Source organism: Harpia harpyja, chromosome 11 (assembly GCF_026419915.1).
Source record: "Harpia harpyja isolate bHarHar1 chromosome 11, bHarHar1 primary haplotype, whole genome shotgun sequence".
Taxonomy (NCBI): domain Eukaryota; kingdom Metazoa; phylum Chordata; class Aves; order Accipitriformes; family Accipitridae; genus Harpia; species Harpia harpyja.
The window spans coordinates 4,752,420-4,779,575 of NC_068950.1; the positions used below are offsets into that span (position 1 = coordinate 4,752,420).

Sequence of the window (27,156 nt, forward strand, 5' to 3'; positions counted from 1 at the left end):
GATTGATTTTCTTCCTTCTTACCCCCAGCTCTCTCCTCCTCTCCCTGTTTCAGCTGGATTATTCTCATGCTTGGTTTGCTAATTGCCTGATCACTAGAGCCTCGTCAGAGCGAGGCACAGGGACATCACTGGCCTCCTCTGACCCTCCAAGTTTTCTGCCTCTTAGTTTATGCCTCAGCTCTGATTTAATCTCCCCCACTCCCCAGCATAAGCTGGGTTGTTTCTGCTGCCCTAAGCAGAGGGAGAAACCTGCTGGTGTCACCCCTGGAGCCAGGGAAGGTCCTAGGGATGCTCCTTCAGCTCTTCCCCGTCACCTCCGTCCTCCCAGTGCCCCCCAGTCTTTTCTGGGGCTTTTCCAAGCTCAGCGTGGCCACAAACCCGCTGGTTTTGCAGACTCAAGACAATGGATAAAATAAAGCTGCAGGAGCCACAGGTTTATTTTTGGGTGGTGGCACAAGAAACCCCAGAGACACTGAGCAGCACAGGTCACCTCATTTCAATGCCCCCAGAAAATGTCCCCAGTAACTATCTCTGCTGCGAGCAAAGCCACCTGCGGTGGTGGCTGGAAAAACACTTCAAATCCCTGACTTCACATTCGGGTGTGGAAGTTTGCTCTGTCAGCTCTGAAAAATGCCTAAAAGTCCCCCCAGGAGCCAGCATCAGCCCGTGGGTGCCACAGGTCAATGTCGGTGGCGTCACCAGCGAGAGCTGAGCATGAAGCAGACTTCCCCGGGGACCTTGGTTTTCTCCCTTGGCAGCCCAAAAACCATGTGGGGGAGGCTTTGGTTTTGCTAGCTGTTGCACGGTGTAATTGAGGGCTCGGGGTTTTCCATCAGGGAGGAAGGAGCAGACGTCTGGATGGGCTTTGGCACAGGACCGGGGAGCTGGGCTCATTTTCTGGTCTTGAAGAGCTCTGTCCCGCAGCGGCTCTGGCTCCGGGCTTCCCCTGAGACCTGGGCCAAGGCTCCCAGCCCAGGGGTAGAGCTTGGGGCCAGGGTTCAGCCTGGCACCCGCCTGTGGAAGTTGTTGGCATCTGTGCTCAGGGCACCCGTCCTCCGCTCCAAGCCCGTGCCAGCAGCTCTGGATGGTTCGAGTCCCAGACGAGCCATCGAGCCTGCCTGATGCAGCCATATTCCCATTCCTGGTAATCGAGATCTCGTCTACTTGATACCCCAGGACCGGGGAGCACACGGAGCTCGTGCTGACGGAGGGTCCAGCACTCTCCCCTGAGCAATCCTGGCAAGCTGTAAATGAGCCAGGAGAAATACCGCCCTGCTTCGGCAGGGGATGCTCGGCCACTCCATCTACCTCCCAAATCCAGCCCAAGCTCCAGCGCGGGGGCTGAGCGGGGCAACGATGTCCGCGAGGACGCTGGCACGGCCCCCGGCGAGCGCGGCGGTGCCGCCGTCTGCGCGGCGGAGCCGTGGTTGGCGCTGCCTTCTCCGCAGAGCCGCTGGCACGGAGCCTGGCACAGGCTGGGGAGAGCAGCCAGGGAGCGAGGGCGGCCGTGGGCAGGCAGCTGGGACGCTTCGCTGCCAGAGCAGGGCTGGCTGCCGGCTCTCGGGCGGGCAGCAGCGAACAGGCATCACTCAGGGTGTTTCCAGCAGTGTTTGGCTGCCGTTGGTGTTTGTAGGAGCCCTCTCCTGTCTCGTGCCAAGTTTGGGACGTGCTGGCACTGGCACCTGCCTGTCACCTGTGCGTCAGGGCGCTGATATTATCCTTATATTGTCAGTGTTTTAAGGATGAGCCTTTCCAAAATGCATGGGGGTCCCAGCATCACTTTCTGTCCCGTTTGCTCCCCCCTGCCTGGGGGTCTCCACCCTCCCCTGGGGTCCCCTGCATCCCCTGGAAAAGTGGAGCAGCATCCCGTATCCCAAGCACGTAACCTCCCCTGGGCACTCCTGGCCTCCCCAGGCAGAACCCACGAAGGAGGGATAACACGGGCTTGGACTCGAGCAGCAGCAGTGAGGTTCTTGAAGGAGAAGCTCTCAGCAGGACCATTTTGCATCCTGCAAGTCAGTGGATGAATAAAACAAGCCATTGCTTTGACCGAAGTATTTGAACTTGCACGATGTCAAACCAGGGGAACCTAGAAATAACAACCTTGGCTTATTTTCTGGTCTTTATTCAGAAAAGGGGAGAAATGGCAGCAGAGGAGCAATTGCTCTCAGAGGAGCTGACCGTGCCAAGAGTGTGGCACCAAAGCAGGAGCCATTCAAAAGGGGTGGAAGAGACCTTGCCACCTCCTGTTCTCCAAGAAGTGGTGGTGCGAGGCAGCGAAAACCCACCTGCAAGACGGGTCGGTCAGCGGCTGAGCATCTGAGAGCCGGGCGGTTGGAGAGCACCGGTTCCTCCGTGCTCCGACCTCTGCCAGCCGGGAAGCACCGTGCTGCCGGTGGCTGGCACAAAACGGGCTCGGTGGCCGCACGTCCTGGTGGGGAGGGAGGGAAGGAAGGGGCTGCTCCTGGGGGCTCAGAGGTGGCCAAAGGTGGTCTGCTCTGCTCTGCTTCCCCCAGCCGTGCTGCAGCCCCTCAGCCTCGGGCTTTCCTGGCTCCGTTCCCCAACCCTGCATGCAGCAGGCGTGTTATTTTTAAAAATAAATTAATCGCGAAGAAGAGCCTCTATCTAGGCCTTCAAGTAGAGTCTTAATTGGCCTCGCTCCCCAGGGACCAGGCGAGCCCCAGAGAATGCTGCGCTATCAGAGTAATGAGCTATTAATAAACGGCGCTGCTCGGCTCCGTGCTCGGCTCTGCCCAGGCTGGATGGGGACCGTGGGGCCGCAGTTGTCACTGCGGGGGACCCAGGATCTCTGCAGCTGGGGTGGCTTCTGTGGGATGTCCTGGAGCCGGCAGAGACCCGCAGGGGCAGAGCCCACCTCGGCTCCTTGCTCCGGAGCTCGTATCTGCCTGGGTTTGCTGGGAGGGGGCTCGGCCGGCACCCGTTAATTCCCCGCCATGGGGTTTGCTGAGGGTGTCAGGGCTGTGCCCAGTTCCACTGGGGCACCCATGGGTGGGGGCTGCGGGGCAGCCGATGCTCAGCGCTGGCTGCGGAGGGGGAAGGAGAGCCGGGGGCTGCAGCTCCCGCTCCCCGGCTGCCGGGTAAAACAACGCCAGCGGGATCGTACCTTTGCTTAGAGGATCAGGTGGCTGAAGTAGTAACCAAAAGTGGAGTACGGTTACCCCGGGCTCATTCATAATGAACACAGCGGAGAGCTGGCATGCTCGCGGGCTGCCTCGGCACAGCGGCCGTGGGCAGGGGAGAGGAAGGGGCCAGATCCCCCCAGCCCCTGGCAGGGAGGTAATGGTGGGCACAGGTTACAGCCAAGGGTGGGAGACCATTATCCTGGCAGCAGTGCCTGGGCACATTTATTTAGCATAGAGACACTAAATAAAATAAGTGTCAAAATGAATTGGGAGGGTTTTTTTCCTGTGGGATTGCAGGTCGTGCCTGGGTGCATCCTTTCCATGCAGCTCCGTGGCAGAGCAGGAGTGGAGCGTTCTGAACCGGGGGGTGACCAAGCAAAGCTGTCCCCGCCTCACCCCAGAGCCAGCTCAGGTTCCCGAGGCCACCAGCCAGGCAGAGCCGATCGCAAAATGGCTCTTGACACGGCTGTGAGCAGCCTCCTTGAAAGCAGAGGCTGCCAAGCAGCTCCAGCTGTATCCCCGCTCCGGTGCCCAGGTGGCATTTGGGGACCCCCAGGCGCTGGACACGGGGGTTTCGGTGCAATGGTGATGCCTGAGCAATGTTGGAGAGAGGGGCTGCGTGGGTGGCGAGGGGGGAGGAAGGGGCAGGGATGCTTGGTGGGGTCAGCAGTGGGATCTCTGGTCTCACCCCGCTGCCCTCGGCAAAAAAAAAGCCAATGCTGCATCCCGGCCAGCTGTTAATCCCCTCCCTGCGGCTGTGTGAAAGATGATAACGCTTCCCTCCCTGTTTGATTCGTTGGGAGAAAAAGGGAAATGTGGCAAAATTAAGACACGCACCAAAAAAAAAAAAAAAAAGGTCTGTGAAAGATAATCTCCTGCGGCTCTTAAATTGCACCGAGCAATGGGTTTATTGCCAGAGAATTGCTCAGCTTGGGTAATAGGATCAGGGCGGGAAATTATCCGTGGAGATTGCATCCTTCCCTGCGACGTGGGCATAGAGAGGGTCAGGAGCCCCCCCTGGCCCCCCGAGGCCATTCCCACATGCCGCCAGCCCCTGGGGGACAGGAGGGAGGGTGACACCGGCCTTTGGTGTCCTTTGTCAGCACGGTGGCCATGCGGTGCAGGAGACGCTGGGCAGAAGCGCTGGGATGGGCCAGCTCCTGCTATCCCTGCTCCATCAGTGTCACCTCTCCGGAGGGGTCTGGGGTCCCCATGGCTCATCCCGGTGATGCCGACCCCGGGGCTGGGCTGCTGTGAGCCAAGTGCTCAAAGTATAAAGAAGGATGGGGAAGGGGAATGGGAGAGCAGCAAAACTTTCAGGCTCCTTCTGGTCTGTCCCACCGATGCTCCCTGGGGCTGGGGTGCGACCGCTGCGTGAGGGACGGAGCCAGCCGGGACGGGGTGAGGAGCATCGTGGGGCTGCAATGCTGGAAGAGAGGGGGTTTGGGGAGGAGAGGGGCTGGCAGGTTTCTGCGAAGGGCGGCAGCTTGATAGGAGGCAGGGGATGGCTCAGCATCCACATGTCCTGTCCCACCATCCCTGGGTCCTCTCTCCTTCACGGTGCCCCTTAGCAAAGGGGCAGGGATGGGGGATGCGAGTGGTGGTGGTGGCTCGTTCTCTCCCTGCTGCGAGCCTACCCCGACAGCTCCCACCACCTCTGCCAGTGATGAGCAGAAGCTCCCCCTTTCTCCCTCCATCATCCCCTAAACCAAGCACCAGCCACCTTAAGTTTGGCCTTTTCAGAAGCTTTTGGGCAACGAGGACATGCGGCGGCACCGAGATGGGCTTGAACATGCAGCAGTGCCGCGACAGGCTTGAGAAGCCGCAAACGTCGCATCCTCCCGTCCCCTCTCCCCATGTCCTGCTGGGCTCCGGCGGCCGCATCTGGGGTCCCCAACACACCCAGAGGGACAGAAGGGAGTGTGCCTGCGGGGCTTGGGCAAAAAAACCCTGAAGCAAGGTCCAGCGCTCCCAGAGCCACGGCTTGGGCTTCCCCAAGGGCAGAAGGGCTGGAGCCAGCCTGGCTGCTCCTCAGGTACCGCACACCAGTTTGTCCCAGTGCTCTCACCAGTTTGTCGCAGTGCTATGAGGGTGATGGATCATGGCCCCCTGTGCTGGAGGGGTCGGTGCCCCTCTGCCCCTTCAAACCATCAGTATGGGCATGCTGGGCTGTTGAAAATTTGGAAAACAGTGAAGGCAGGGGACTGAGTCTGTGCAAACGGAGATGTCCCATGGACAGGCAGGTTTCGCATGAGAAGCAGGGCTGGCACGGCGAGGGCAGCCAGAGCGCGGATAAATGCTGTTGATAGAGAGCAGATGGGGAGAGGGATGCTCCTGCCTCCTGCCCATGAGGTGCGGTGGCCAGGAGACACCTGGGAAGGCACAAAGCAAATAAATCCTGGCAGCGAGGAGGTGGAAGAGTTGGAGGTGGAAGAGGAGGAGGAGGAAGAGGAAGAGGGGGCTGCCGGGACATGGTGGGCATCTTCCCGTGGAGGTAGGCATGCCAGGTTGGTGCTCCCGCATTGCTTTGGTGGGCACCCTGCTGTGGCACAGGTTGTGATGCTCTGCCCAGGCTCTCGCCCCCACACTGCTTTGGGGACCCGAGGTGAGGACCGAACCCCAGGAGATGTTGAACCACTTCAGGTCACATCAGTCGGCTCATTTGGGATGTTTTCTCTTTGGGCCTTTTGCCCCCAGCACAGGGTTGAGACCTGCCCCGCTCGCTGCACCTCCGCAGGGGTGGCTGGAGGAGCTGGGTCTGCTCTCGGTACCCCCCAAATTGCCTGCGTTCCTTCGCTGGGCCCAGAAACACCCTGCAGCACTGACTGAGCAGCTCTGCCACTTAATTAGGTTAATGACAGTGCTTCGTTAGGGAAAGGTGGCTGAGGAGTTTGCACCAGCGCTGGGAGGTGCGTTTCCAGGCATGGTGGCACCCCGGCAGATTTGGGGCACAGAAAGGGACAGGGAGCAGGGAAGGGGGACCAGAGAAAAGGGAAAGTGGCGGCAAAGTGCTAATCCCTGGAAAGGAGGGCAGCCGGGGCACCGCGCCACACAAGGTCGGCGTTAATCCCTCATCTGCGAAGATTGTTCCCGCAGCTGCCTTAATCTGCACTCCGAGAGGGTGACGCTGGGGATGGGGAAGGGAGGACCGGTCCCTACGTGCAGTGCCGAGTGTTCCCTGTCCTGCGGGACCTCACCGAGCCCAGGGCCTGGGAAGGATTTGTGCTGCTGGATGAAACCTCACAGCAACTGCACAGGGAGCAGAGGGGATGTGGTGTCCCACCTGTGTCATGAGTTTGCAAGGCCTCTGGCTGCATCTCTTTGCTCCTACACTGCCCTGGGGGGGGTCTGTGTCCCCCGTTACCCTGGGACACTTGCATTCACCATTCCCTACGCCTGTGTGTGCACTGTCAGCGGTGTGGAGTGGGTGTGAGCCAGCAGGAAGGCAGAGGCTGAGATGTGGGTCTGCAGCTGTGTCTCCTTTCGCAAATATCTCCCCCTGCCTCAGTTTCCCTGCTCTCCTAATGGTGCATGCAGGCAGTGAGGCTTGTTTAGCCCAGGTTTGCATAGGGCACAGTCACCGGGTCACACGTTAGGGGCTGAGAAAGGGATTCGGAGGGTTTCCTGGCGGGGCTGGGACCTTATCAGCACCATGAGCCATGATTTGGGGAGCGTTTTCCAGCCTCAGCCCACAGACGGGTGATCTGGGGCTGAGTAGGACTTTGTTAGCCTCCCCCCTGGCTCGCCGCTGACTCCGCATCTCTCTCTCTCCCTTCCAGGCATATGGGAGAATGGTAGTGAGTCCATAAGACCATGCTCTACACAATGACATGTTGGCTCCCGGTCCTGGTCCTCCACCTGGTCCTCCTGAGCCCCCCGCGGGTGGCAGCCTGCCCTGCCCGCTGCGAGTGTGCCCCGCAGATCAAGTCGGTGGTGTGTCACCGCAAGCGGCTCACCACCATCCCCGAGGGCATCCCCACCGAAACCAAGATTCTGGAGCTCAACAAGAACCGTATCCGCTGCCTGAACCCGGGGGACCTCTCCCCATACCCACTGCTGGAGGAGCTGGATTTCAGCGAGAACATCATCTCCAATGTGGAGCCGGGCGCCTTCAGCAACCTGTTCAACCTGCAGACCTTGCGGCTGCGGGGGAACCAGCTTAAGCTCATCCCCCCGGGGGTCTTCACCAAGCTAACCAACCTCACCCTCCTGGACATCAGCGAGAACAAACTCGTCATCCTGCTGGACTACATGTTCCAGGATTTGCGAAACCTGAAGAGCCTGGAGGTGGGCGATAACGACTTGGTGTACATCTCCCAACGGGCCTTCTCGGGGCTGCTCGGCCTGGAGCAGCTGACCATTGAGAAGTGCAACCTGACCTCCATCTCGGCCGAGTCGCTCTCCTACCTCCAGAACCTGGAGGTGCTGCGGCTCCGGCACCTCAGCATCTCGGCGCTGGAGGACCAAAACTTCAAGAAGCTCTACAACCTCCTGCAGCTGGAGATCGACAACTGGCCGCTGCTGGAAGACGTCTCCCCCACCAGCTTCCAGGGCCTGAACCTCACCTCGCTCTCCATCACCTACACCAACATCACAGCCGTTCCCGCCGCTGCCTTGAGGAACCTGGTGTACCTCCGCTACCTGAACCTGTCCTACAACCCCATTAGCACTGTGCTCAAGGGCTCCTTTAAAGACCTCATCCGGCTCCAGGAGCTCCACATCGTGGGCGCTCTCTTGGTGTCCGTGGAGCCGCAGGCTTTCTCTGGCCTGAGACAAATCCGGCTGCTCAACCTCTCCAGCAACTTTCTCTCCACGCTGGAGGAGAGCACCTTCCACTCCGTCAACACGCTGGAGACGCTGCGGGTGGACAGGAACCCCCTGGCCTGCGACTGCCGCCTCCTCTGGATCCTCCAGCGACGGAAAACGCTCAACTTTGACGGGCAGCAGCCCATGTGCTCCTCGCCGCCCGAAATCCAGGGCAATGCCCTGCGCGACTTCCCGGACTCCGTGCTCTTCGAGTACTTCACCTGCCAGAAGCCCAAGATAAGGGATCGGAAGCTGCAGCACGTGACGGCCCGGGAAGGGCAGTCTGTGTCCTTCCTTTGCCGGGCGGACGGGGAGCCGGACCCCTCCATCGCCTGGGTGTCCCCCCAGCACCGCATGATCACCACCCGCAGCACGGGGCGGGCGACCGTGCTGCCCGGGGGCACCCTGGAGATCCGCTTCGCCCAGGTGCAGGACAGCGGCACCTACATCTGCATCGCCAGCAACGCGGGAGGCAACGACACCTACTTCGCCACCCTGACGGTCAAGGGGCGGCCAGCCGACGGCTCCCACTACGCGAACCGAACTTTGTACCTCAGCGAGTTCAACGACACCTCCCACAACGACACGCAAGTCTTCTTGAAGTTTACGTTGGACCTCAAGACCATCCTGGTCTCCACGGCCATGGGCTGCATCACCTTCCTGGGTGTGGTGCTCTTCTGCTTCCTCCTCCTCTTCGTCTGGAGCCGGGGCCGGGGACAGCACAAGAACAACTTCTCGGTGGAGTACTCCTTCCGCAAGGTGGACGGTCCCACCACCACCACCGGCCAAGGAGGAGCCAGGAAGTTCAACATGAAGATGATCTGAGCCTCTCCCAGAGAAGAACTGTTGTCTGCTGCCTGGCCCCGGGCACGGCCGCGGTGGGATGGGGCTGGGGGGGGGTGGGAGCACCAGCGACATTCTGGGGCTGGCGGCAGGACTTCGCTGTGCTGGGATGCGGCCGGAGACGTGCCGGAGGCACCGCGGGCCAGCAGAGTCGGAACTGCATGGACCTCAGGGTCGGGGCGCGATGACCCCGGCTGTCCCGGCCCTGCAGTGAGCCCTCGGGGTGCAATGGCTCAGGGGCCATCCCGGCTCCAGGGGCTCCCAATGTAGCCGACATATTTGCTACCAACTATGCATTTCTCTAGCCAAGAGGTCAGCAGCGTTTGGGCCTGGGAAAAACAACTGCTTTCTTTTTTTTCCCCCCTTTACCTTTTTTTTTAAGAGACTCTCCGGAAAACTTTCCTGGTGGTTGTTTATTGTTCTTCTCTTTTCTGGTCGTTGGGGTTTTTTTTGGTCCAACAAATTTTTTTTTTTAATGAATTTCCAAGAGAAAAGTCTTCCGGGGCGATGCGGGACTGGGGCATCAGGGCAGGTTGTGCCAAGCTGGGAGTCTCCCCCAACCCCTTGGCAAAGCCAGACCCTCCCTGGGCACAGCCGTGCCTTGAGAGCTTCCTACCGGCAGATTTAAGACGTGGCATCTGCAAACGCAGGAGCCCGGGGACGCTCCTGCACAAGCAATAATAACCCACCCAAGGCCGGGCTCTGAGGAGATGTCAGCAAGAAAAAAAAGGGAAAAAAAGGCAAAATAAGGCCAAGGTCATTAACATCAGGAGGAGCAGCGCCAGGGCGATGCAAGGCCCCATCTTTGCATCGGCCCAAGCCACTGGCAAGTGGCGGGAATGAAGGGGTGTGGGGTCAGGATTCATACAGGTGCAAAAGGCACTTTTGGGTCTATTTTCTTTGGCTTGCAAAGTTGAAGTCTGCAGGAGAGCAGGAGCTGGCTCGTCCTTTGCAGGGAGGCCATACAACCCAGGAAAGAAGAGGAAAGGCTTGGAACAAGCAGCTTGGGAACTGATGGCAAAAGCAAACACCGGCAGAAGGTTCCAGCTGGCACCTCCATCGCATCACTGGGATCCTGCACCCTCCAGCGCTGAGGACCGTGGGTCGGTGTCCCCGGGCTCCGCTCCCTGCTGCTGCGGGGACGGTTCCCGGCTTCGCCTCCCACCCCTGCCTGGGGCAGCGCTGGCTTCGGCTCAGGGGGCGTAGGTTTTTGGGTGGGAGAAGGAGCAGATCTGGCTCAGCTGGAAGGGAAGAGCCTGGATGAGACCATGATGGGCCAGGGAGCCCATCGCTTCCTCCTCCTCTTTCTTCTCCTCCCATGTCCACCCTCGGGGGTTGCCGCAGTTCCCACCTCTGTCCCCATTCCTGTGGGCACGTCCCCCCCGACCTGGATGTCCCTTCTCCAGCCGGCGGCGGTCAGGCTGGGCACGGAGCTGGAGAAGGCAGCTGCCCATCTCCTGCCAGGCATCCCTGGGTCTTCGGAGCTGCACCGGCGGCAGGAGCTCCCGAGGGGTCGGGGCTGTGCCCCCCCCTCCCCCTGAGCTTTTCTGCATCAGAGCACAAGTGAGAGCGGCTGCTCGGGTCGTCCCCTGCACCCCGTCCCGCTACCACCATCCTGCTCTCGCACCCATGGGTGCTGGGTGCCTCCCAGCCGCCCGCTGAGCCCCAAGGGGGAAGAGGGGGGAAGGAGCTGGGGGGGGCTCAGCACCCAGCCCTCCTCTCCAAGGTGCTCCCCGGGCTGCTCCCGCCTGCCTGGGCTGCAGCCGGTCACTGCCAGGATCCGGCCCCCGACCTGGGGCGGGATGCTGCCCATCTCTCCCCATCCATCCCCTGCCGTGGGGCTGGCCGTTGCCCACTGCCCCTTCGCATGCCCGGTGCCCCCTCGCTCCCCGAGCCGTGCATGCCGTGTCGTACCGGGGTCCCACCGGCCTCACCCGCACGCCCTTGTTCGGTGTCTGGGTTTTTTTTTACCTGGGGGAGGGTGGGAGGGGTGGGGAGGGGGTCGGGCACGGACCCTTGCAGCCAGGAGCAAAGGCAAGTTTGGGCAGTGGAGACCCGGCACAGTTTTATATGTAACGAGCATGTGAAATGTGTTTGCGGGGGGGGGGGGAGAAAAAAAAAAAAGGGGGGGACTTTTGTGGCTTGTTTGGTTTTTTTCCCCCTTTTCTTCTCCATGTGCCTCAAATAAGAAAAGCCAAAATCAGTGGACAAAGCCTGAGCAGGGCTGAGTGCAAGCATGGAGCTGGATAGGACCCGGAAAGGGCAGTCAGAGCTGCTTGCAGGATCCATGTGCAGGATTCGTGCCTTTGTGCTCTCCAGACCTGCTCCAGCCTGGTGCAAGCCCAAGGGAGTCCCGGGGTTCAGGCAGACGTTAACCTCCCCGAGTTCTGCTGGGATTTGCAGCCTGTCAGCTGGTCATCACCACCATCAGCCCCACAAAACCCTTAATAAACAACGCTAAACCAACTTTCAGAGGGTACTGAAGTCCATATTAATAACTAATAAATGATTAATGCGCATGTGTTAACTGCTATTAATCTATTATTAATTATTAATAGAGTGTTTATAAGGATGCAGTTAAGCTGAAGGGTGCAAAGCCAGCACCTCACCTCCTGCTTGCAGGGAAATCAGGGTTGGGGGAGCGTTAAAAGAATTCACATAGACACAAGAGTGTGCACACACGGGCACGTACACGCGCACAGCCAAACCCCTCTGATGATAAGACTGGAAAACTGGGCACTGTGCCGCAGCTCTGTGGTTGGGGAAACTGAGGCACGGAGGGGCACTGCAGTAGGGTCAAGGGGCAGGAGCCAGTGGCACGGGGTGGGGGGGGGGTTGTCCATCTTCTAAGGAAGACTGAAGTGACCCTCTCGGTCCCCTTTCCCGTCCCGCCAGCCCCAGGGGACACCCTGGCCCCATGCAAGGCCATCCCTGCCCTTGGCCGAGCTGCCATCACCATCCCCATGAGATGCTCGGCCAGCCCAGTGTCCCCAGCTGGCTGGGGACCATCTGTCCTTGTGTCCCCAGCAAAGGGGCTGCTACACCTCCCTGAAACCCCCCCATTTCCCTCCTTCCAGGTTCAGTGGCTGGCCTGCCCCCATGCCAACCCCCAGTCCCAGCTTTCCCAGCATGGGACTGGGAGCCTGTGGGGTGGTAGAAGCAAAGCAATGACTCCATCTGCTGGAGAAAAGGGCCCTGGGCTGCTTCCCAGCCTCTGCACCCCAAAATTCCCCGGGGAACCCGGGGGGGCTCCCAGCACCCGCCTCACTGGCACGAAGGAGGGTGGCTCTGGTTGCAAAATAAGCAGGGTGCTGTCAGCACCGTGGGCCTCCTGCAGCCCCCGTAGCGGGGGCAAGAGCTGTCAGGAAAGTAAAAGAGGAAATCGGGGTTTTTTCTCTCGTTTCCTGCATGAAAAAAATTATTGCATGGCACAAGAGCAGCCGGGAGGTTAAGGGTCGGGGTTACAGCTCGTGCCTGTGCCGAAGGGACTGGGTCCATCACGGCCTCGGGGACACCCGTGGGAGCCAGGGCTGAGCCCACCCGCTCCTTTGGCAGCTTTTGGGGGATGAAAGTTGCCAGGACCGAAGCTGCTGAGAAACCGGCTCAGGTGGTTTTGGTGCCCGCTGTGCCCACACAGACAGTGCCACAGGTATCGCTCCGACCTGCCCTGAGCTGGGCACAGTGCATCCCCACAGCAGTGATGTATTGAGAATAAAGTTGGGGGGGGGGAAGAAAAAAAAAACCCCACACACCCCCCACACCGAAAAAATAAAGCCAATTAGAAAAATGCAATTTTCCAGCGGGTGCCTTTAAAGATCATATCTCCCGCTGGGAAGAGAAACCAATTTCCTTACAAATTAAAAAGATTTCAGCTAAGTAAAACTTCCCTGCATCAGTTCCCCAAATCCCACCCCTGCATAGCTCGGGGAGGGGGGGCAAAGGGCTTGGCACCCCCTGGACCAGAGACTGCAATTGCCATCAGTGTCCTGCAGCTGCTTTATCAGCCTGGCAGAGGAACCCACCGATGGATTCAGGGGTGACTTGTGGCTTGGAGGAGCAAATTAGCATTTGCTTACTAGTCCTGCAGGGCTTAGCAATATAAAATCACAGTCCTTTTTAAGGGCTTGAGTTGCTTTTAAATGTGGCATTGTCTCTATTATAATAGGAGGCATCAGGAAATTTGCAGCTAATATTTCTGCAAAAGGCAATTCCTGCCTACCCCACTGTGGGGCTCCTCCAGGCTCGTGCCACCTCTCTCTAGCTTGGTAGGGCCACATTCATTGCATTAATTCTGTACTTTTATTCCTGATGGTCTCTGGTGTAGCTTGAAGTTAACATTACTCATTAGGGAAAAATATTGATGCTTCTAATAATAGATTTACTGTTGCTTAAAACAGTTTGTAGTACAGTCATTAACATAAATGACTTACTGGGGTGAGGGACATACATCCACTGACCCTGTTGCTGAACACCATCAATAAGCCCAGGATCCTGCTGAATCTTAAATGCTCCATTTATATTCTTTATTTTTACAGCATTATAGCCCTAGATGATGTGTTGAGGGACCACCACAAAGCCAAAGCTCACTGCTGGGCAGAGATGGGCTGCAGGCCGGCTGGGGCGCAGGGATGAGCAGCTCCAGCGGCAAAGCAGGCAGCAGCGTGGGAAGGACCGTGTGGGTACCAGTGCAGGTTATCATCTCCCAAAGTCTTGCACATCCTCCCCAAGCTAGTGCCGGATTCAAACATGACTCAAACCCAACATGTATTTTTATCAGCTCTAGCATATGGCCTCGGCACCGCAGAAACAGCCCTCGGCAAGCGCCGCGGGCCAACAGACACAAACCTACTGGCTTGCTTGGTGTTGGCTAGGAAATACGGATTGCAAAATACACAGCGAGGAAACCGCCGAGGAGGGTAGTCTCCTCGCAGCGGGTGGCTGCAGGCTTATGAGCACCCACCGAGCCCCAAACCGGCCACCCAAAGCCCTGGAGAGGTGTCCGGTCCCACGGGTGCCCGCGCCGCCTCCGGGATTGCACAAAGTCCAGCACAAATGGTGAAAATACAGTGGGTGTTTCCACTTGCTTCATGCAAATCCATGTCCCCCAAAGCCTGCTCAGCCCCAGCCTCAGTGCTCCCAGGAGAATTCCCTGAAGGTGGCTTCCCACAGCTCTTGGCAGAGGTGCTCACCCACCCAGACCAATTGCTGTGAGTTATTTACTAATTAGTTCAAAGACTGAATAGAAGGGAGGAGATATATTAAAATATTTGGGGTTTAGTGTGTTAAAAAACAACTTCATCCTAGAGGGAACAGACACCGATGGGGGGAGTTTTGTTTTGTTTTTGTTTTTTTTTTTCTTTTCAGCAGCTGAGTTGTGTTGCTTCATGTTCTATCAGTGCCTGTAAAGCTCTGGGAGGAAAAAAAGTGTTTCCTAATCACTGGGCTCCTCTTGTGCAACGGCTGCAGGAAATCCCAGCAAAAAACATTGAAGAAAACAAAAAAATTCCACCTTGCCAATCCATCTAGAGTAACCTGGAGAGCAGGGAATTAATTACCTAATTTGCAGCGGGGTTTACCATGGAAATCCCCCCTTTCAATACAGCTGCCATCCAGAAAGCAGCTCGGGAGGAGGAGTGCAAAGCCTCCACGAGCAGCTCAGGGGAAGCAAACCCATTGCAACAGGTTGCACCAAAAGCGATGCAATTACTGCAGCTGCAACAAGAGCCTCCGTGGGCAGCCCATGGCCCCGGAGCAGCACCGGGGGCTGCCAGGGAGCGAAGCCAAGCCTCTGGCTTCCTTTAGACTTGCGAGAAGTTAGGTTTTGAAAGAACATCCTCCTGCGAGCGGGGTTGCAGTGAGTTGTGCAAGGCCGATTCCCGGCAGTGCCATGGCCAGCGCCGGGGGAGCCTGGGACGGGGAGCGGGAGCCGCTGCCGAGCCGGGAGATGGAGTTGGAGCCCCTCAGGCCCCCACCGCTGCCAGGGAAAACTCAGAGGTAACAAACTGCTCTACAAATGGGCCCAAAAAGGAGCTTCCCAGTAGCACCTCGGCAAGGCTGCTTCAGCCCCATGCTTGCTTTGGCAAGAGGCAGGGCAATAATCCCCGGTTCCTGGGGGGGGGGTAATGGGGGCCAAGCTGGGCCAAAGAGGGGCAAAGACTGAAGCTGCACAGCGAGCGATGTCCCCAGCAGAAACCAGAGTTTTTAAAGAAAGCCGCTGTGGTTTCAGTACTGCTTGCAGCAGTAGGGTCAGAGCTACAGGTTTGCACTGAGCCTGGCCAGGATGGGGAAGCGAAACCCCAGCCGGGGCTGCGGACGGCTTCTTCCCACTGCGCTCGTCCTTACGGGCTCTTTGCTTTTCCTTTCCCGCGCCCAGACCACCCTGTCCTGCCCCCCCCAGACCTGGGCTGGGGGTGTTAAAGGCTTTTGCTGCTATTATCCCACACCTCTCCCACCATCGTGTCCTCCTCGCGGCCACCCAACAGGGACCGCAGGGCAGACGTGAACCCCTGCGTACATCCCCACCTCTGCACCCGTGCGGGTGTGAACCAGCGCACGTGAAGCCCCCGAGGCACCCCCCCACCCCTCGGGAGCGGGAGCACCCCCAGGACCCCCCCCCAGTGCAGGAGATGGAGTCACTGAGCCACCAAACTCCCTCTCTTTTGCCCCAAAACCATGCAGCCAGGGCTCCCCAAGCCACCGCTTCCCCTTTCTCCTTATTCTTCCCCTGAGCCGGCCCCAAAAGGAGCCAGACACCCCCCCGTCCCCGGGTGGGGGGGCAAGCACTGACTCCTGGCTCCGTGCAGGGCTGTCATGCAGGCACGGGGCAGCCTGCGCACCCGCAGCTGCAGCCTGGACCTGGGTGCTCCTGGACTGCCTGCCCCCATGCCGAACACCCCAGGGGGCTGCCCGCCTCGGCCCCCCGACTCAGCCCTCATCTACAGCAACGTGGGTGAGTGAAGCCCCGACCCCGCTGTCCTCCTGCCCGCCGAGGTGTCGGCTCAGACGGTGGGCACGAACCTCACCGCTGTCCCCGTCCTCCTCCCGCGATACCCGTCCATCACCCCTCTGGTGTTGGGCATCACTTTGGGGCTGGAAATATGCAGTGGGGCAAATAACAACGTGCTTGGACTCCCGTCCCAGTCCGTCTCCCACTTTCTTCCCCCACACCCCCCCTCCCAGGGAAGTCTCAGCCCTGCTGTGTCTCTTCCTCCCTCCCCAGGAGAGCTGCGAGCCCACCTCGTCCCCTGCAAGGCTAGCCGAGGGGAAGGAGCCAGGAGACCCCCCTCTCAGCCCAACCAAGACCCCCTGCCTCCCCCATTGCCAAAAAAACAGCTCCAGCGAGCGGAGTCCCTCCCGGAGCAGGGGCCATCCCAGCACCATCGGGGCAACGACCCCACGACATGGGCCAGCAGCATCCTCTACAGCATCCCACCACACAAGGAGGGGGCTCCCAGCTCCATCCCGCCATGGGACAGACCCTCCTGGGGCCCCAAGAAGCCCCTGACCAAGTCCCAAAGCCTGGGGGAATCGGTGGCCTGGAGCAGCCTGCAAAAAGTCCCATTGCCCAGCCTGGCGGAGCTGACGTTCGGGACGGCGGACAGAGAGCTGGGGCAGCTCCTGCAGCTCCTGGAGAGCCCGGCCGGGGTGTGCGGGGTGGTGTTGGGGTGCCAGGCGGCCGCCCTGGCCCGGCTTTCGGCTCGAATCCAGGAGGAGCTCATAGGGCCGGAGGAGCAGCAGCAGCTGCTGGAGGCAGAGCTGGCAGGGAAGAGCTGGGCAGCGCTCAGCATCCTGGACCGGGAGCCATGCTGCGAAAGCAGGGACGCCTGGTATTTCCGAGTGGGCTTTGCTTTTGAGCAAACCCAGCTGGTGGTTGCAGCCAAGGTAAGAAGGGAAGTGGGGAAAATGCCCAGGGTGGTGCAGAGGCAGCTGGCCTCCTGCAGCACGGGGGGCTGCGGTGCTACAGGCAAGCATGAACTGGGAGCACTGACCTTTCCACTGACCCCCCCCGTCACGCAGGCCCTTCCCCTTTTTGCACCTACTTCTGCATTTGCTAAATGAGACAGCGCTGCTGGCAACAGCTCCCATGGGTCCAAAGGACACGTCAAGGCGAATGGCACCACGGGGAGAGTTGCCCTGGCAAGTGGTCTTGAGGGGCCAGCAGACGCAATGTAGAGGCTGGAGCAGAGCTGGCTCCTCAGGCAGTGCAGGATGAGACCCATCAAAGCAGCTTTGCAGCTCACCTGGAGGTTACACCCCCCATCTCCTTTCCCATTTCTCGCTCAAAGCCATTCTGGCAGGTTCGGAGGGTGCAGGGGGGGGAGCCCAGCACCGTGCGTGGGTCAGACCAGGGCTGGTGGCCCGGCCCAGGACGCGGCACCCCGTGGCTCCGTCCTGGCGCAGCTGGCCATGCCCTGTCTCTCCTTGCAGGTCCCCAAGCCGTGCTGCACCAGCCTGGGGGTGCAGAGCTCCCTTGGGGCACACTGCAGCATCCAGCACCTGATCGGCCGCTTCACTGACCGCCTCCCTCAGGAGCTGGTGCTCCCGGGGAGCCCTGGGGAACAATCACCTTCCAGAGAGGACCCAGCCCGTCTTGCCACCCGCCCTGTCCTGCAGGTCCTCATTTCTCCTGAGGTTCCCTACGAGACCCTGGCGGGCTTTGTGAAGGGATCCCACGGCTTGCACAGAACCAGCCCTGGGCACTACGAACGCCTGGCTTGCCTCCTCCTCTTGCAGGTATGCATGGGGCTGGAGCATCTCCACGTGCAGAATGTGGGGCAGGGGGACCTCTGCCCCGAGAATCTGCTGCTGGTGCAGTGCCCGTGTCCTCCCCGGAGCCAGCAAGGCAAGGAGGCATCCCTGGGACTGTCCCTTCCAAGGCTGCTCATCAGCAGCTTCTTCAAGGTTAAAGACAAGCGAAGAACTTGTTCTAACAGCCAAGAGCAGGACTGGACCAAGGGGCTTGCTGTACCACCTTCCCCAGTGGCAGATGAGCTGAATGTAGGCATGCTGATCTATCAAATCTTGCATGTGGACATCTCTCTGGAGAACGCCTTGGGGTTCAGAAGCAATAGACTTCCTGAAATCCCTTCCCGGTCCATCTATTCCACGGGACTCAAGCATCTGGCCATGCTGCTTCTCCAAAGAGATCCCTGCAAGAGGGCCTCCATCGAGCAGGCCAGGAGCATCCTGCAGGTCCTGCTCTGGGGGCCTCGCCAGGAGCTCTTTGCCAGGAGCAAGAAAACCCTCACCCTGCTCCGGAGCTGGGTGGAGGTGAAGAGGGCTCTGCTGCTCCTGAAGTTTGCGGAGAATTCGGCTGGGGCGGTGAGGAGCCCCGGCCTCGAGGAGTGGCTGTGCTGCCAGTACTTCAAGGAGGTCACCGAACACACGCTCTACCAAGTCACCCAGGCTCTCTACACTCCCTAAAGGCAAGCTGAAGTTCAGCCCACCCAAAAGGTCTCCTCGAAGCCAAGAGCCCATGAGGACCTGGCCAAATCCACCAGCTCACAAGGAACCCAAGGGTCCTGGCTGGGAAAACATTGTTTGTGAACCCAAACCCGCTTCCCCTACAGCACATGAATGATGAAGCTGGGACCAAACTCCCACCCGTGGCTCCCACAACACAGGATGTGTTTTTACACCCTCGACCGATTTTTGTTAGATACTGTGAATCTAGTTTATCGGAGCATCTCAGGAAAGACGGCTGGATGGAAGCCACAGGATCAAGCGCCAATTTAGTGGCTGATTATCCTGAGTAATGTTTATGGAGCTTAGACTTTGCACAAAACCCCCTCAGACCCCTCCTGCGGCCATGAGGCTTTCACTGTTCTAAGTAACAATTCAAAGCCACACATTACAGCTCACCTTAATGCACCGTTAGCAAAGGAGAAATACAATACCTCATACAGCCTGCTCTTTTTAGAAACAATTTGTGGCATAGTCACAAGTATAAATGACATTTTAAAGGGGGAAATACAGCAGCCACACAGCTTCAATAAAATCCAGAGCTGAGCCTCTTAAATACTGGTCCTTTATGTGCTTCTTTGACAGCATTACACACCCCAGTGATGTATCCAGAGAGAAACACAAAGCCAAACTTCACTGCCCAGTGGTGATTAGCCAGAACAGCCTCGATGGCGTCTAGTAAATAGCTCGGGTCAGTTTACGGCTGCTGCACCCAGGGACAAAGCTGCAGGGTCGGTCTCTGGCTGCACCAAGGCAGGGCCGTTGCATCTGCCGCTTGATATGAAACATGCAGCACCACACGGGATCTGCGCCCTGGTCCCCAAACCCATGCGGATGCCAAGAGACCATCACAGTGAAGCTCCATGCAAGGCCCCGCTTAGGTCATTTAAATTATTATTAAGTAATTATTAATCCGCTCGCAGCTATCACCCGACAGCAGGAAGAGCAGCCTCCATGCACTGTGGACACAGCAGGATGGACCGTCCCAGCCTTCCCCGCAGCTACGGCTGGGGCAGCCCTGGCATGCCCATGGATGTGTGCAGCGGCACACCAGGCAGTCACCAGAGTCCATGGCATGGCTGGATCAGGGAGGATTCCTCCTAGGAGCCCCTGAGCTCAAAAAAAAAAAAAAAACAACCTAGTAAATCGGAGCTGTGACACACACATACCCCCCCACCCAAGATGAAACCACAGAGCAGCATGCTCCCAGCTCGCCTGGTCGGTGGGTTTCTGCCTCCTGCCCTGCCCGCAGAGCGTGGGCAGGCAGCAGCCTCATCACCGGGGCTGCAGCGGGGCCGAAGACCCAGTCGAGACCACAGCCCCTCCGCGCCAGGCTCCACGCACAGTGGGGGACCATTCCCTCCCAGAGCAGCACCCAAACCCGGCCGCGCAGCCTCCCCACCGAAGCCGGACGAGCAAGGGGGGACAAAAAACGAGCTCTCCGGCTGCACAAACCCTGACACAGTCACCGCCCAAGCACGGCCGGTCCACAGAAATGTTGTTCAAATTTCAGTATGGGCTTTTGGGCCAAAAACATGCAGGAGGTGTTTTCCTGGGTTGAGCCCCAGCCATGCTGTCCCCACCACCTCCTCCTGTAGTATCTTGCATGACTACAAGATGGCAGTAAAGCCCGCGGCTCGGCAGCAGCTCGCCCAAAACCACCTTGGGCATCTGATCCTGGAAAAACAAAGACAAAACCTGCTTCTGCCGGCACCTACAGGCCCACCCCAGGCCAGCACCTCCGAGCATCCCCTGCACCTCTGTTTCTGGTTTCCACCTTGGGTGGCCCGCTCCCCTTCTGCCAGGAGCAGCTTGGAGCACCCAAGGTCAGCAAGACGTCTACCGGGGACCACAGCCTTTGAGGCAGGACCACGTCCCTCTCCACTCTCGCACGTCCCTGCGGAAAGCAGGCTGCAGCGCAGGCACAGCATCGCAGAGAAAAACAAGAATTTCTCTAGAGAACCAGCTTATGAACGTCAGACCTCTGCCAGCCTGTTGAGTAAAGGAGGAACACCCTCTCCCCGGTCATACCCCCTCTTTGCTGGCCTTTGACCCACCAAGAACAGCAAGTTCACAGCTTTCCAAAAAAACCCACAGGAAGAACACAATTGTATGGCCACAAAAAAATTGGGAAGAGACCTGCAGGAAGGAGACCTCTTGCATTCACTGGACTGCAGCGTAGCCAGAAGCAGAGGCGACAGCTGTGCTACAGCCCCATGGGTTACTTTCTGCTGCAGATCCCGCTACGGGATCTGCTCCCTGCTGCATCTCCAAGAAGGGAGTTTCAGGGATTACATTTTGGTGTATTCCATGCGATGCCAGTACTGCTTAGCCCAGAACACCACCAGCCTAGGGCTGACCTGTGGGGCAAGCCTTAGGCCCCCTCACACATTTCACAATGTACAGAGCTCCTAAAGCCAAGCTCAGTGGGGATGTCAGGCCCCCGGCAGGGCACACACTCATGAAGATCACGTGCTTCTATTTACACCAACTCACACCATAACAACCTGGTAAAATAGCCCATCCCAGGGATTTACTGCTACAAGGTTTTATAGAGGAAAAGATAATCAGCTCAAACAGGGCCAAACAAGCCTCCAAAGCTGCAAGTGTTAAGTACTGAAAGAAAAAAGAAATACAATGCTTTAAAGTACAGCCCTTTGGAGACTTGTCTCTGGTAAGTTCAGCTCAAGTTTTGTTAATTCTAGCACTACACAAGCAGCCATTTTGCCTTTTGTTCAGTATCCTAAAGACTAACAGATGTCTGTGGACCCCAACAACAGGCACTGCTTCACAATGGCCCCTTCTCCTTACACTTCAACCACGATTACTCTCCCCAGCCTCAATGACAGTATTTAGCTATAGAAGCACCACAAGCCTTCCTAGATCACAGCCAAGGTACTCATCAAGCCATCCCACATGCTTAACACACACTAGCATTAAGACTCCACTGTTACTGGTAACATTGAGACTTCAAGTATCAAAGTTGCATATTTGATACTCAAAGACACTTCAAGCTCAAGCCAGCCATGAGCTGTGCTTCTCAGCATTTCACTTGTGACTTCCCAACTAACACATGCCCTGAACTGTCTTATGAAACACTGATCAAGCAGAGATGCAGTGATCCTAATTACCAGTGGAAATGGACAACTTGCTCATTCGTTCACTAAAAGCAGGCTTTTACAGGACTGCTAGATTATTTCAAGTCCTGGTAGATCATAGCCATGAGTTCCAACCAAGCAAAGAATGACCAACGCCTTTCCATACCTGCAACTTTAATGGTTGGGGCAGTTCCAGAGCCATCTCTTCAGAGTGCAAGTCTTAAACAGCTTAAACCAGCAATAAAAAGTAAAATATAAATTTTTATTTAGAATTAAAGCAAATACTTCAGTATCACAAACACAATATTAAACTTCAAGAAATATACTGCTAATTTGGAGGGAGCATTTATTTGCACAACCACAACATGCGCACAAATCCAGAAAAAGATGTGGAGTCTGAAATTTTCAACATCTCACCACCAGAGCAGTTGGTCACAACGTTTCATACAGAGTTATATATACTGTAATAGATGTTGACAAAATTTCTACAGAATCATCTTTATAGACAACAAGAAAGCTCTAAGAGGCAAACATTGCAATCTATTCTTCTTCTGATGAGTCTCTCTCAAACGTGTAGGCCATGAAGCAAGCATCTGGTCTCTTGGGGACAAGGGGATGCCCTGGTCTCACAATCTCAAAGCCCAAAAAGCTGAAAGTACGGAGCAATGCAGCTAGAAAAAAGAAAGCAGAAAACAAGTTTCATCTATTTGATACTGTACAACAGTTAAAGCATCCACCAAAACCAACTTCAAATACTGCATTCACATCTCTAGAGACAGTGCTCTGAGTTAACACCTACCTCTATCATCTCTGTTCTTGTGGAAACAAATGAACACATGATCAACTCGAAGCTGTTCTTCAGCAAACTCTAGAAGAACTGCAAAACTGCAAGACAAATACAAGGCATTCAATGCACATGAGCAAGCACTGCCTTCAGAGATAGTTAGCAAGGCCCTGTGAGCCAATCTGCATGTGAACTCGTAGGCACAAGAGGCTAGTGGTTGGAGACTCACACCAACAGGAGATCTCTGAGCCCTAGGTTTAACTTGAGGGCAGAAATCTTCAGTTAACACAGAAAACATGCTTTTTCTGTTGCAGCTGAAGGGAGAACTGCAGTGACAGACTCAGAACCAGGCTGGTGTTTTCAGTGGATGAAAGTAGCCACCCAGTACCTGAGAACACAGCCTGAAATCACAAAACAGGCAGAAGCATCCCTCAAACCAGGATCACTTACTTGCAGCCTCTTACAAGACAGCATCAAGCACCAAGATTAGACTTCAGCTTTCAGAACAATGAAAGCAAACATCAACAACAGTAAAGTGTTATACCACCCTACCGACAGGCCTTCAAGACAGAGGCAAGTTGAACTGCAGCTGCATTTTATTCTACCCACCTGTCTTTGCTCCCTTCAGGCAGAGCACCACTGGGAATTTCTATATAGAGGTTGTTGTTGTTCAGCACTGCTCTCCAACTAATGTGTTTGGCATCTGTAAGCCTTGACTGGACATTCAGAATTCTTGTCCTGTTATTAGATGTTAGTTCTTCTGTTACATTCAGCCGATTATCCTGTAGTAGTAATACGTGCAAAGTTATTTCCAATTCATTCTGGGGAAGGGATAACTCCCATTAATAGGCTTGAGGCAAGAAATGCATTCAAGCTCACCATCGCAAGCTGTTTATTATTATTCATACTCACCGAATAAAATAAATTAGCTGAAAGATTGTGATCCCTCTGACTATTCCCTCGCCCACCTGGGATCTTCAGGGGTGGGTGAGGGACATCAGGAGCACCACCGAGGCCCCGGACCCAGGTTACTACAGCAATTGAAGGGAACCCTGGAACTAGAAAGGGATCGCAGTTAGAGAGGCAACCAGGCAGTGTTAGACAAGGCCCTGTGAACTCTAGGTTTTAAACAGTGATCAGATGGCAAGATCTAAACAAAACCCCAAAACCTAGACCAAAAGAACTCCTCCCACTGCAGCCTAAGCAAGTGGCAAGACAAAGGAACCTCCAGACCAGGGAAGGGAACACTGCCTTGCACCCAGATCCGTAAGGGTCAGAAAGCTACTACTGCAGTATTTTGAGGAAAAGACTAACTTGGAGATGAAAATACTCTCAGCTGAAGTGAGCAAGGTGTATTTCTGTATCAAGGCAGCAGTTATGCTTGACCTGATCTCAAGAGAAGAACCATTCTGCTATCACATATTCAAAATCCCATTTTCTCCCCCACCTTGTTCTCACAAGTTAGCACGAGCCCAGCATGCTAGGGATCATTTTCCTTGTGATATACGGCCCTAATTACCTTAGACGTTTGCATCAGCGCTCTTGACTCGAGGTCAGAAAATTACATTAAATAGTCTCACACATGTCACTACCTCAAATGCTTTCACCATGCTCAGAAGCAAATTCACCAGTTTTAACTCTGAGACCACACCTGAATATTTAAAAACCTACAAGGCTTTCTACTGAATTCTTCAGAGCAATTTTACACTGCTCGGCTAAGTTCAGTTCTTAATGTTGAGAATGTTATCCTCTTAAGATATGAAACATATTTCTTGTATGCATGCTAAGTTCCACCGCATCCATGTAAGCCTGCTTAACCAAATAAGCCTTCTACTGTACTAAGAGCAAACGCTGTGCTGACTGGCCCCTCCCTCTGCACCATCCTTCACCCTGCAGGCTCACTCTTGAGTTGCGTCATCTCAGCAGATGCAGCAATCGAGGCCCTTGGGGAAATTTTCACAATCGTCCTGTCTGTGAGTGCCAGCAGCCATTTGCAAATCAGAATAAACATGTACAAAATAATCCACCATTTTGCACAGTTCATACGAGTTTCATTTTTTTAATGAGCTTGAAACTTGTGATGAATAATCCATATTAGAAAGGCACTGAACAGCCATATAGGTCAAATATTATATGCTGGAACGCACAGCAACTGCAAAGTTTTATTAAAAAAAAAAACTGGCATGCTCTCAATTAAATTAGTGTTCAATCCATTATTTTAGGCTCTCTGAAAGAGACACACCTTTCTTTAGTACTAGCACTAGATACTTATTTTATCTCACAACGATTGTAGAACTATGCATTCCTGATTACCCTTACAAATAAGCCTTTAAGCACCCTGTTCAGAAGGGTGCATCGGCAATCCTTTATACAATTTCACCTTTCACCCAATGAAAGGCAGTGCATAATGAAGGTTGCCTACCCTCTGCAATTGAGAATGTATTTTAGAGTGATGTTTGTGTGCACTTACTCCTCTTGGAAAAAAATAATCTTTAAACAGCAGACAAGTATAAAAATGGCTTTCTAAAACAATTCTAAAACCCTTTTCACAGTCCACATATGAAGTCTAATCATGGCTTCCTTCATACAAGGCAGACTGATGTCCTAAGCATCCATCACTCTATACCAGTCACCCCGATTTTCTTCCCAGCATCTGTCGGGATTGTTTAATCTTTTGGTTGAGTTTTAAACTAACAGCTCTCCTAACACTCTTATGTTCTACTTTAGGCTCAGCATCCTCGATTAGTTTTCAAGAATATCGAGGATTACATAAGGGGATAACAGCTTTCAATCCTTTGGTATCTTTGCCTAATTGTTGGTTTGGGGTTTTTTTTTCCCCCCCCCGGTAGGAAGAAGGCACCTCCAGGCCCTTCCTCCAGCCCGGCTTTTGTCTCCGGGCACCTTTCAGCCCGTTCACTGTCTCGGCAGCGGCTGGCGGAGCAGCCGCCTCCCGTCAGGGGCCGGTGTGCACTCTTCTCGGCTTCCTCCCACCGTTATGACAACTCCAGAGATGCGGTGGGGAGCTCTCCCTGCAGGCAGACGGCAGCTAACGTGGCACATGGCGGGAGGCAGCCGGCTGGGTGTGTGAGGCGACTCAGGGGGGTGGCGGCCGCGGGCAGCCTCCCCACACACCCCACCCGGGGAGGGGGGACGTGTTGCCCGGCACGGCGGCGAGTCACACCGGGGTGGGGGGAGTGGAGGGGGGGGGAGGGCGGTGCAACCGGCGCTACAGCGGGCAGGCGCCGCCTTGGGCGTTTAAAAAAAAAAAAAAACCAACTTTTTTTTCTTTTTTTCCCTCCCCTTCCCTCCCCCCTTTTTTTTCTGCGGGGGAGGAGGCCAGGCCGCAGCGCTGAGGCGGCGGCGCGGGCCGCCCCTCCCCCACCCGCCACGGAGCACCCCTCCCCTCCCCCCCGGTCACGGGGGAGGCGACCGGCGCTCGAAGGACGAGGAGGATCAGGGCGGGCCCTGAGGGGAAGGGAGGAGGCGGCGAGCGCCCAGCGGTGCGAAGGCTGAGGGAGGCCCTGGCCCCTCACCTGCTCTGTCCGGTACTGAGGCTCAGCACAGCGGGCATGATGGTGCTTTTATTCCCCTCTTTCTCTCTAGCGAAGCAGTGACTGTTGAGTATCCGCTGCAGGGAGGATTTCACCATCCGGCCGCTCTGGTCCGAACCCCGAAACCCTCCGCCGCCTCCCGCCGGCCGCTCTCCAGGCACTGCTACACAAAATGGCAGCGCGGCAGCAGCGGGTCCTTATATACCCTTCCCAGGCCACGCCTCCCGCCTCGGCAACGCCCCACGGAGCGGGCCACGCCCTCGACCGGGAAAGGGCTCCCGTCCGGTGAACGGCCCGATTGTCCCTTAGAAAGTCTCGCTTCCCATTGGCTGAAGGGAGAGCGGGGGGAGGAACAGCAAGCTCTTTCTCGATTGGCTGGCAGCGCGAGGGGGTTCAGCATTGGCTAGAAGGGCGCCTGGCCGGAGAAGGGGGGGGGAATAGCGGTCTCTGATTGGCTACGCCCGCCGGGGGTGGGCGGGGTCTGGCTGGGTTCGGCCGGGAGGCTTCAGCGCGGCGCCGCAGCTCTCACTCCCCTTAGAGCCGCCGGTTCGAGTCCCGCGTCCGCCCCCCCCCGACTGGCTGAGGTAAACTGCGGGGGAGGGGTGGGGCCGGGCCCGGCCTGGCGCATGCGCCGGCGGGGGGAGGAGCGCGGCGGCGGCGGCGGTGGCGGCGGGGAGCGTCTGTCCGCGCCGAGCCGGTGGGCGTGAGGGACGGCGAGGGCTGCCCGGGCCGCGGCTGGGGAAGGAGGGTCGGGGTCTCCGTACGGCCGGGCTTTACAGTCCCGGCGCTGCCCGCTCGCTGGTGGAGGCAGCAGAGGGGCGGCAGCGGGGTCTTCTGTGGGGAGCAGTGGGCCCGGAGGGCATCGTCCTCCTCCGATCTGCCGCGCATAAGCGTTTGTCGGCTCGATGCTGAGAGAAACTTGAATTAAAAAAATAAGAAGAAAATTCCCCAAGTACTGGAGGGGGTCGCCAAAAGGACGGGCTGAAGTTGTGACCCGGTTTTGGGGTGCGAGTTCTGGGCTGTGGCCGTGCTCCAATTGCAACGTCTCCCAGTTTCCCTCCGGCCTGTGTGTTGTGCTGGCCGGTGCAGTAATTTATACCTTCGGTTGTGTGGGGAATGGGCAATGGTTAGTGGTAATCTTTTAAACGGAAAAAGGCTTTGTGCTGCACCTTCATGAGGAAGTGAATAAATCCTGGTTATTTACATAGCAGAAGTTGGTCTGCATCCCCACCCCCAAAACAAGCAGCCTGTAACGTGTAGCGCTCTGCTTTTCATCTCCTGCAAGGATTTTGGAAAGCCGAGGCTTGGGGACACAGTTGGGTCTTTCTGCAGCCCCACGGCAAGAATAAAGTCTGGAGGAAAGGATGCGAATTTGAAAATCAGACACCCCACTTCTCTTTTGGACAATATTGATGAAAACAGATTCATCCCATTGGGGGTGGGGGTCAATCTTCAAAATTCATCTTAAA

General features: G+C 56.6%; 3 protein-coding genes across 7 annotated transcripts in view; 2 read left to right on the forward strand and 1 right to left on the reverse strand.

The window, feature by feature from the left end:
• LINGO3 (leucine rich repeat and Ig domain containing 3) overlaps positions 1-11,319 on the forward strand; it is a 29,196-nt gene extending 17,877 nt beyond the window's left edge. For all 5 annotated transcript variants that reach the window (XM_052801869.1, XM_052801873.1, XM_052801868.1 and 2 more), the window contains one exon: positions 6,923-11,319. In XM_052801869.1, coding sequence (XP_052657829.1) covers positions 6,957-8,774 — 1,818 coding nt within the window. In that variant the 5' untranslated portion in view covers positions 6,923-6,956 and the 3' untranslated portion in view covers positions 8,775-11,319. The remainder of the gene's footprint in view (positions 1-6,922) is intronic.
• A 1,276-nt stretch (positions 11,320-12,595) lies between these two features.
• PEAK3 (PEAK family member 3) lies at positions 12,596-18,810 on the forward strand. The gene is made up of 5 exons (XM_052801455.1): positions 12,596-13,467; positions 14,157-14,786; positions 15,596-15,741; positions 16,012-16,673; positions 17,220-18,810. The coding sequence occupies exons 2-5, from the start codon at positions 14,680-14,682 to the stop codon at positions 18,213-18,215; spliced, it is 1,911 nt and encodes a 636-aa protein (XP_052657415.1). The 5' UTR covers positions 12,596-13,467; positions 14,157-14,679; the 3' UTR covers positions 18,216-18,810.
• A 2,783-nt stretch (positions 18,811-21,593) lies between these two features.
• Positions 21,594-25,873, reverse strand: OAZ1 (ornithine decarboxylase antizyme 1). The gene is given in 6 exon segments (XM_052801456.1): positions 21,594-22,023; positions 22,152-22,237; positions 22,746-22,918; positions 23,049-23,135; positions 23,137-23,194; positions 25,670-25,873. Coding segments are annotated over 6 exon segments (651 nt in total). The 5' UTR covers positions 25,786-25,873; the 3' UTR covers positions 21,594-21,892.
• Between the last annotated feature and the right edge of the window lie 1,283 nt (positions 25,874-27,156).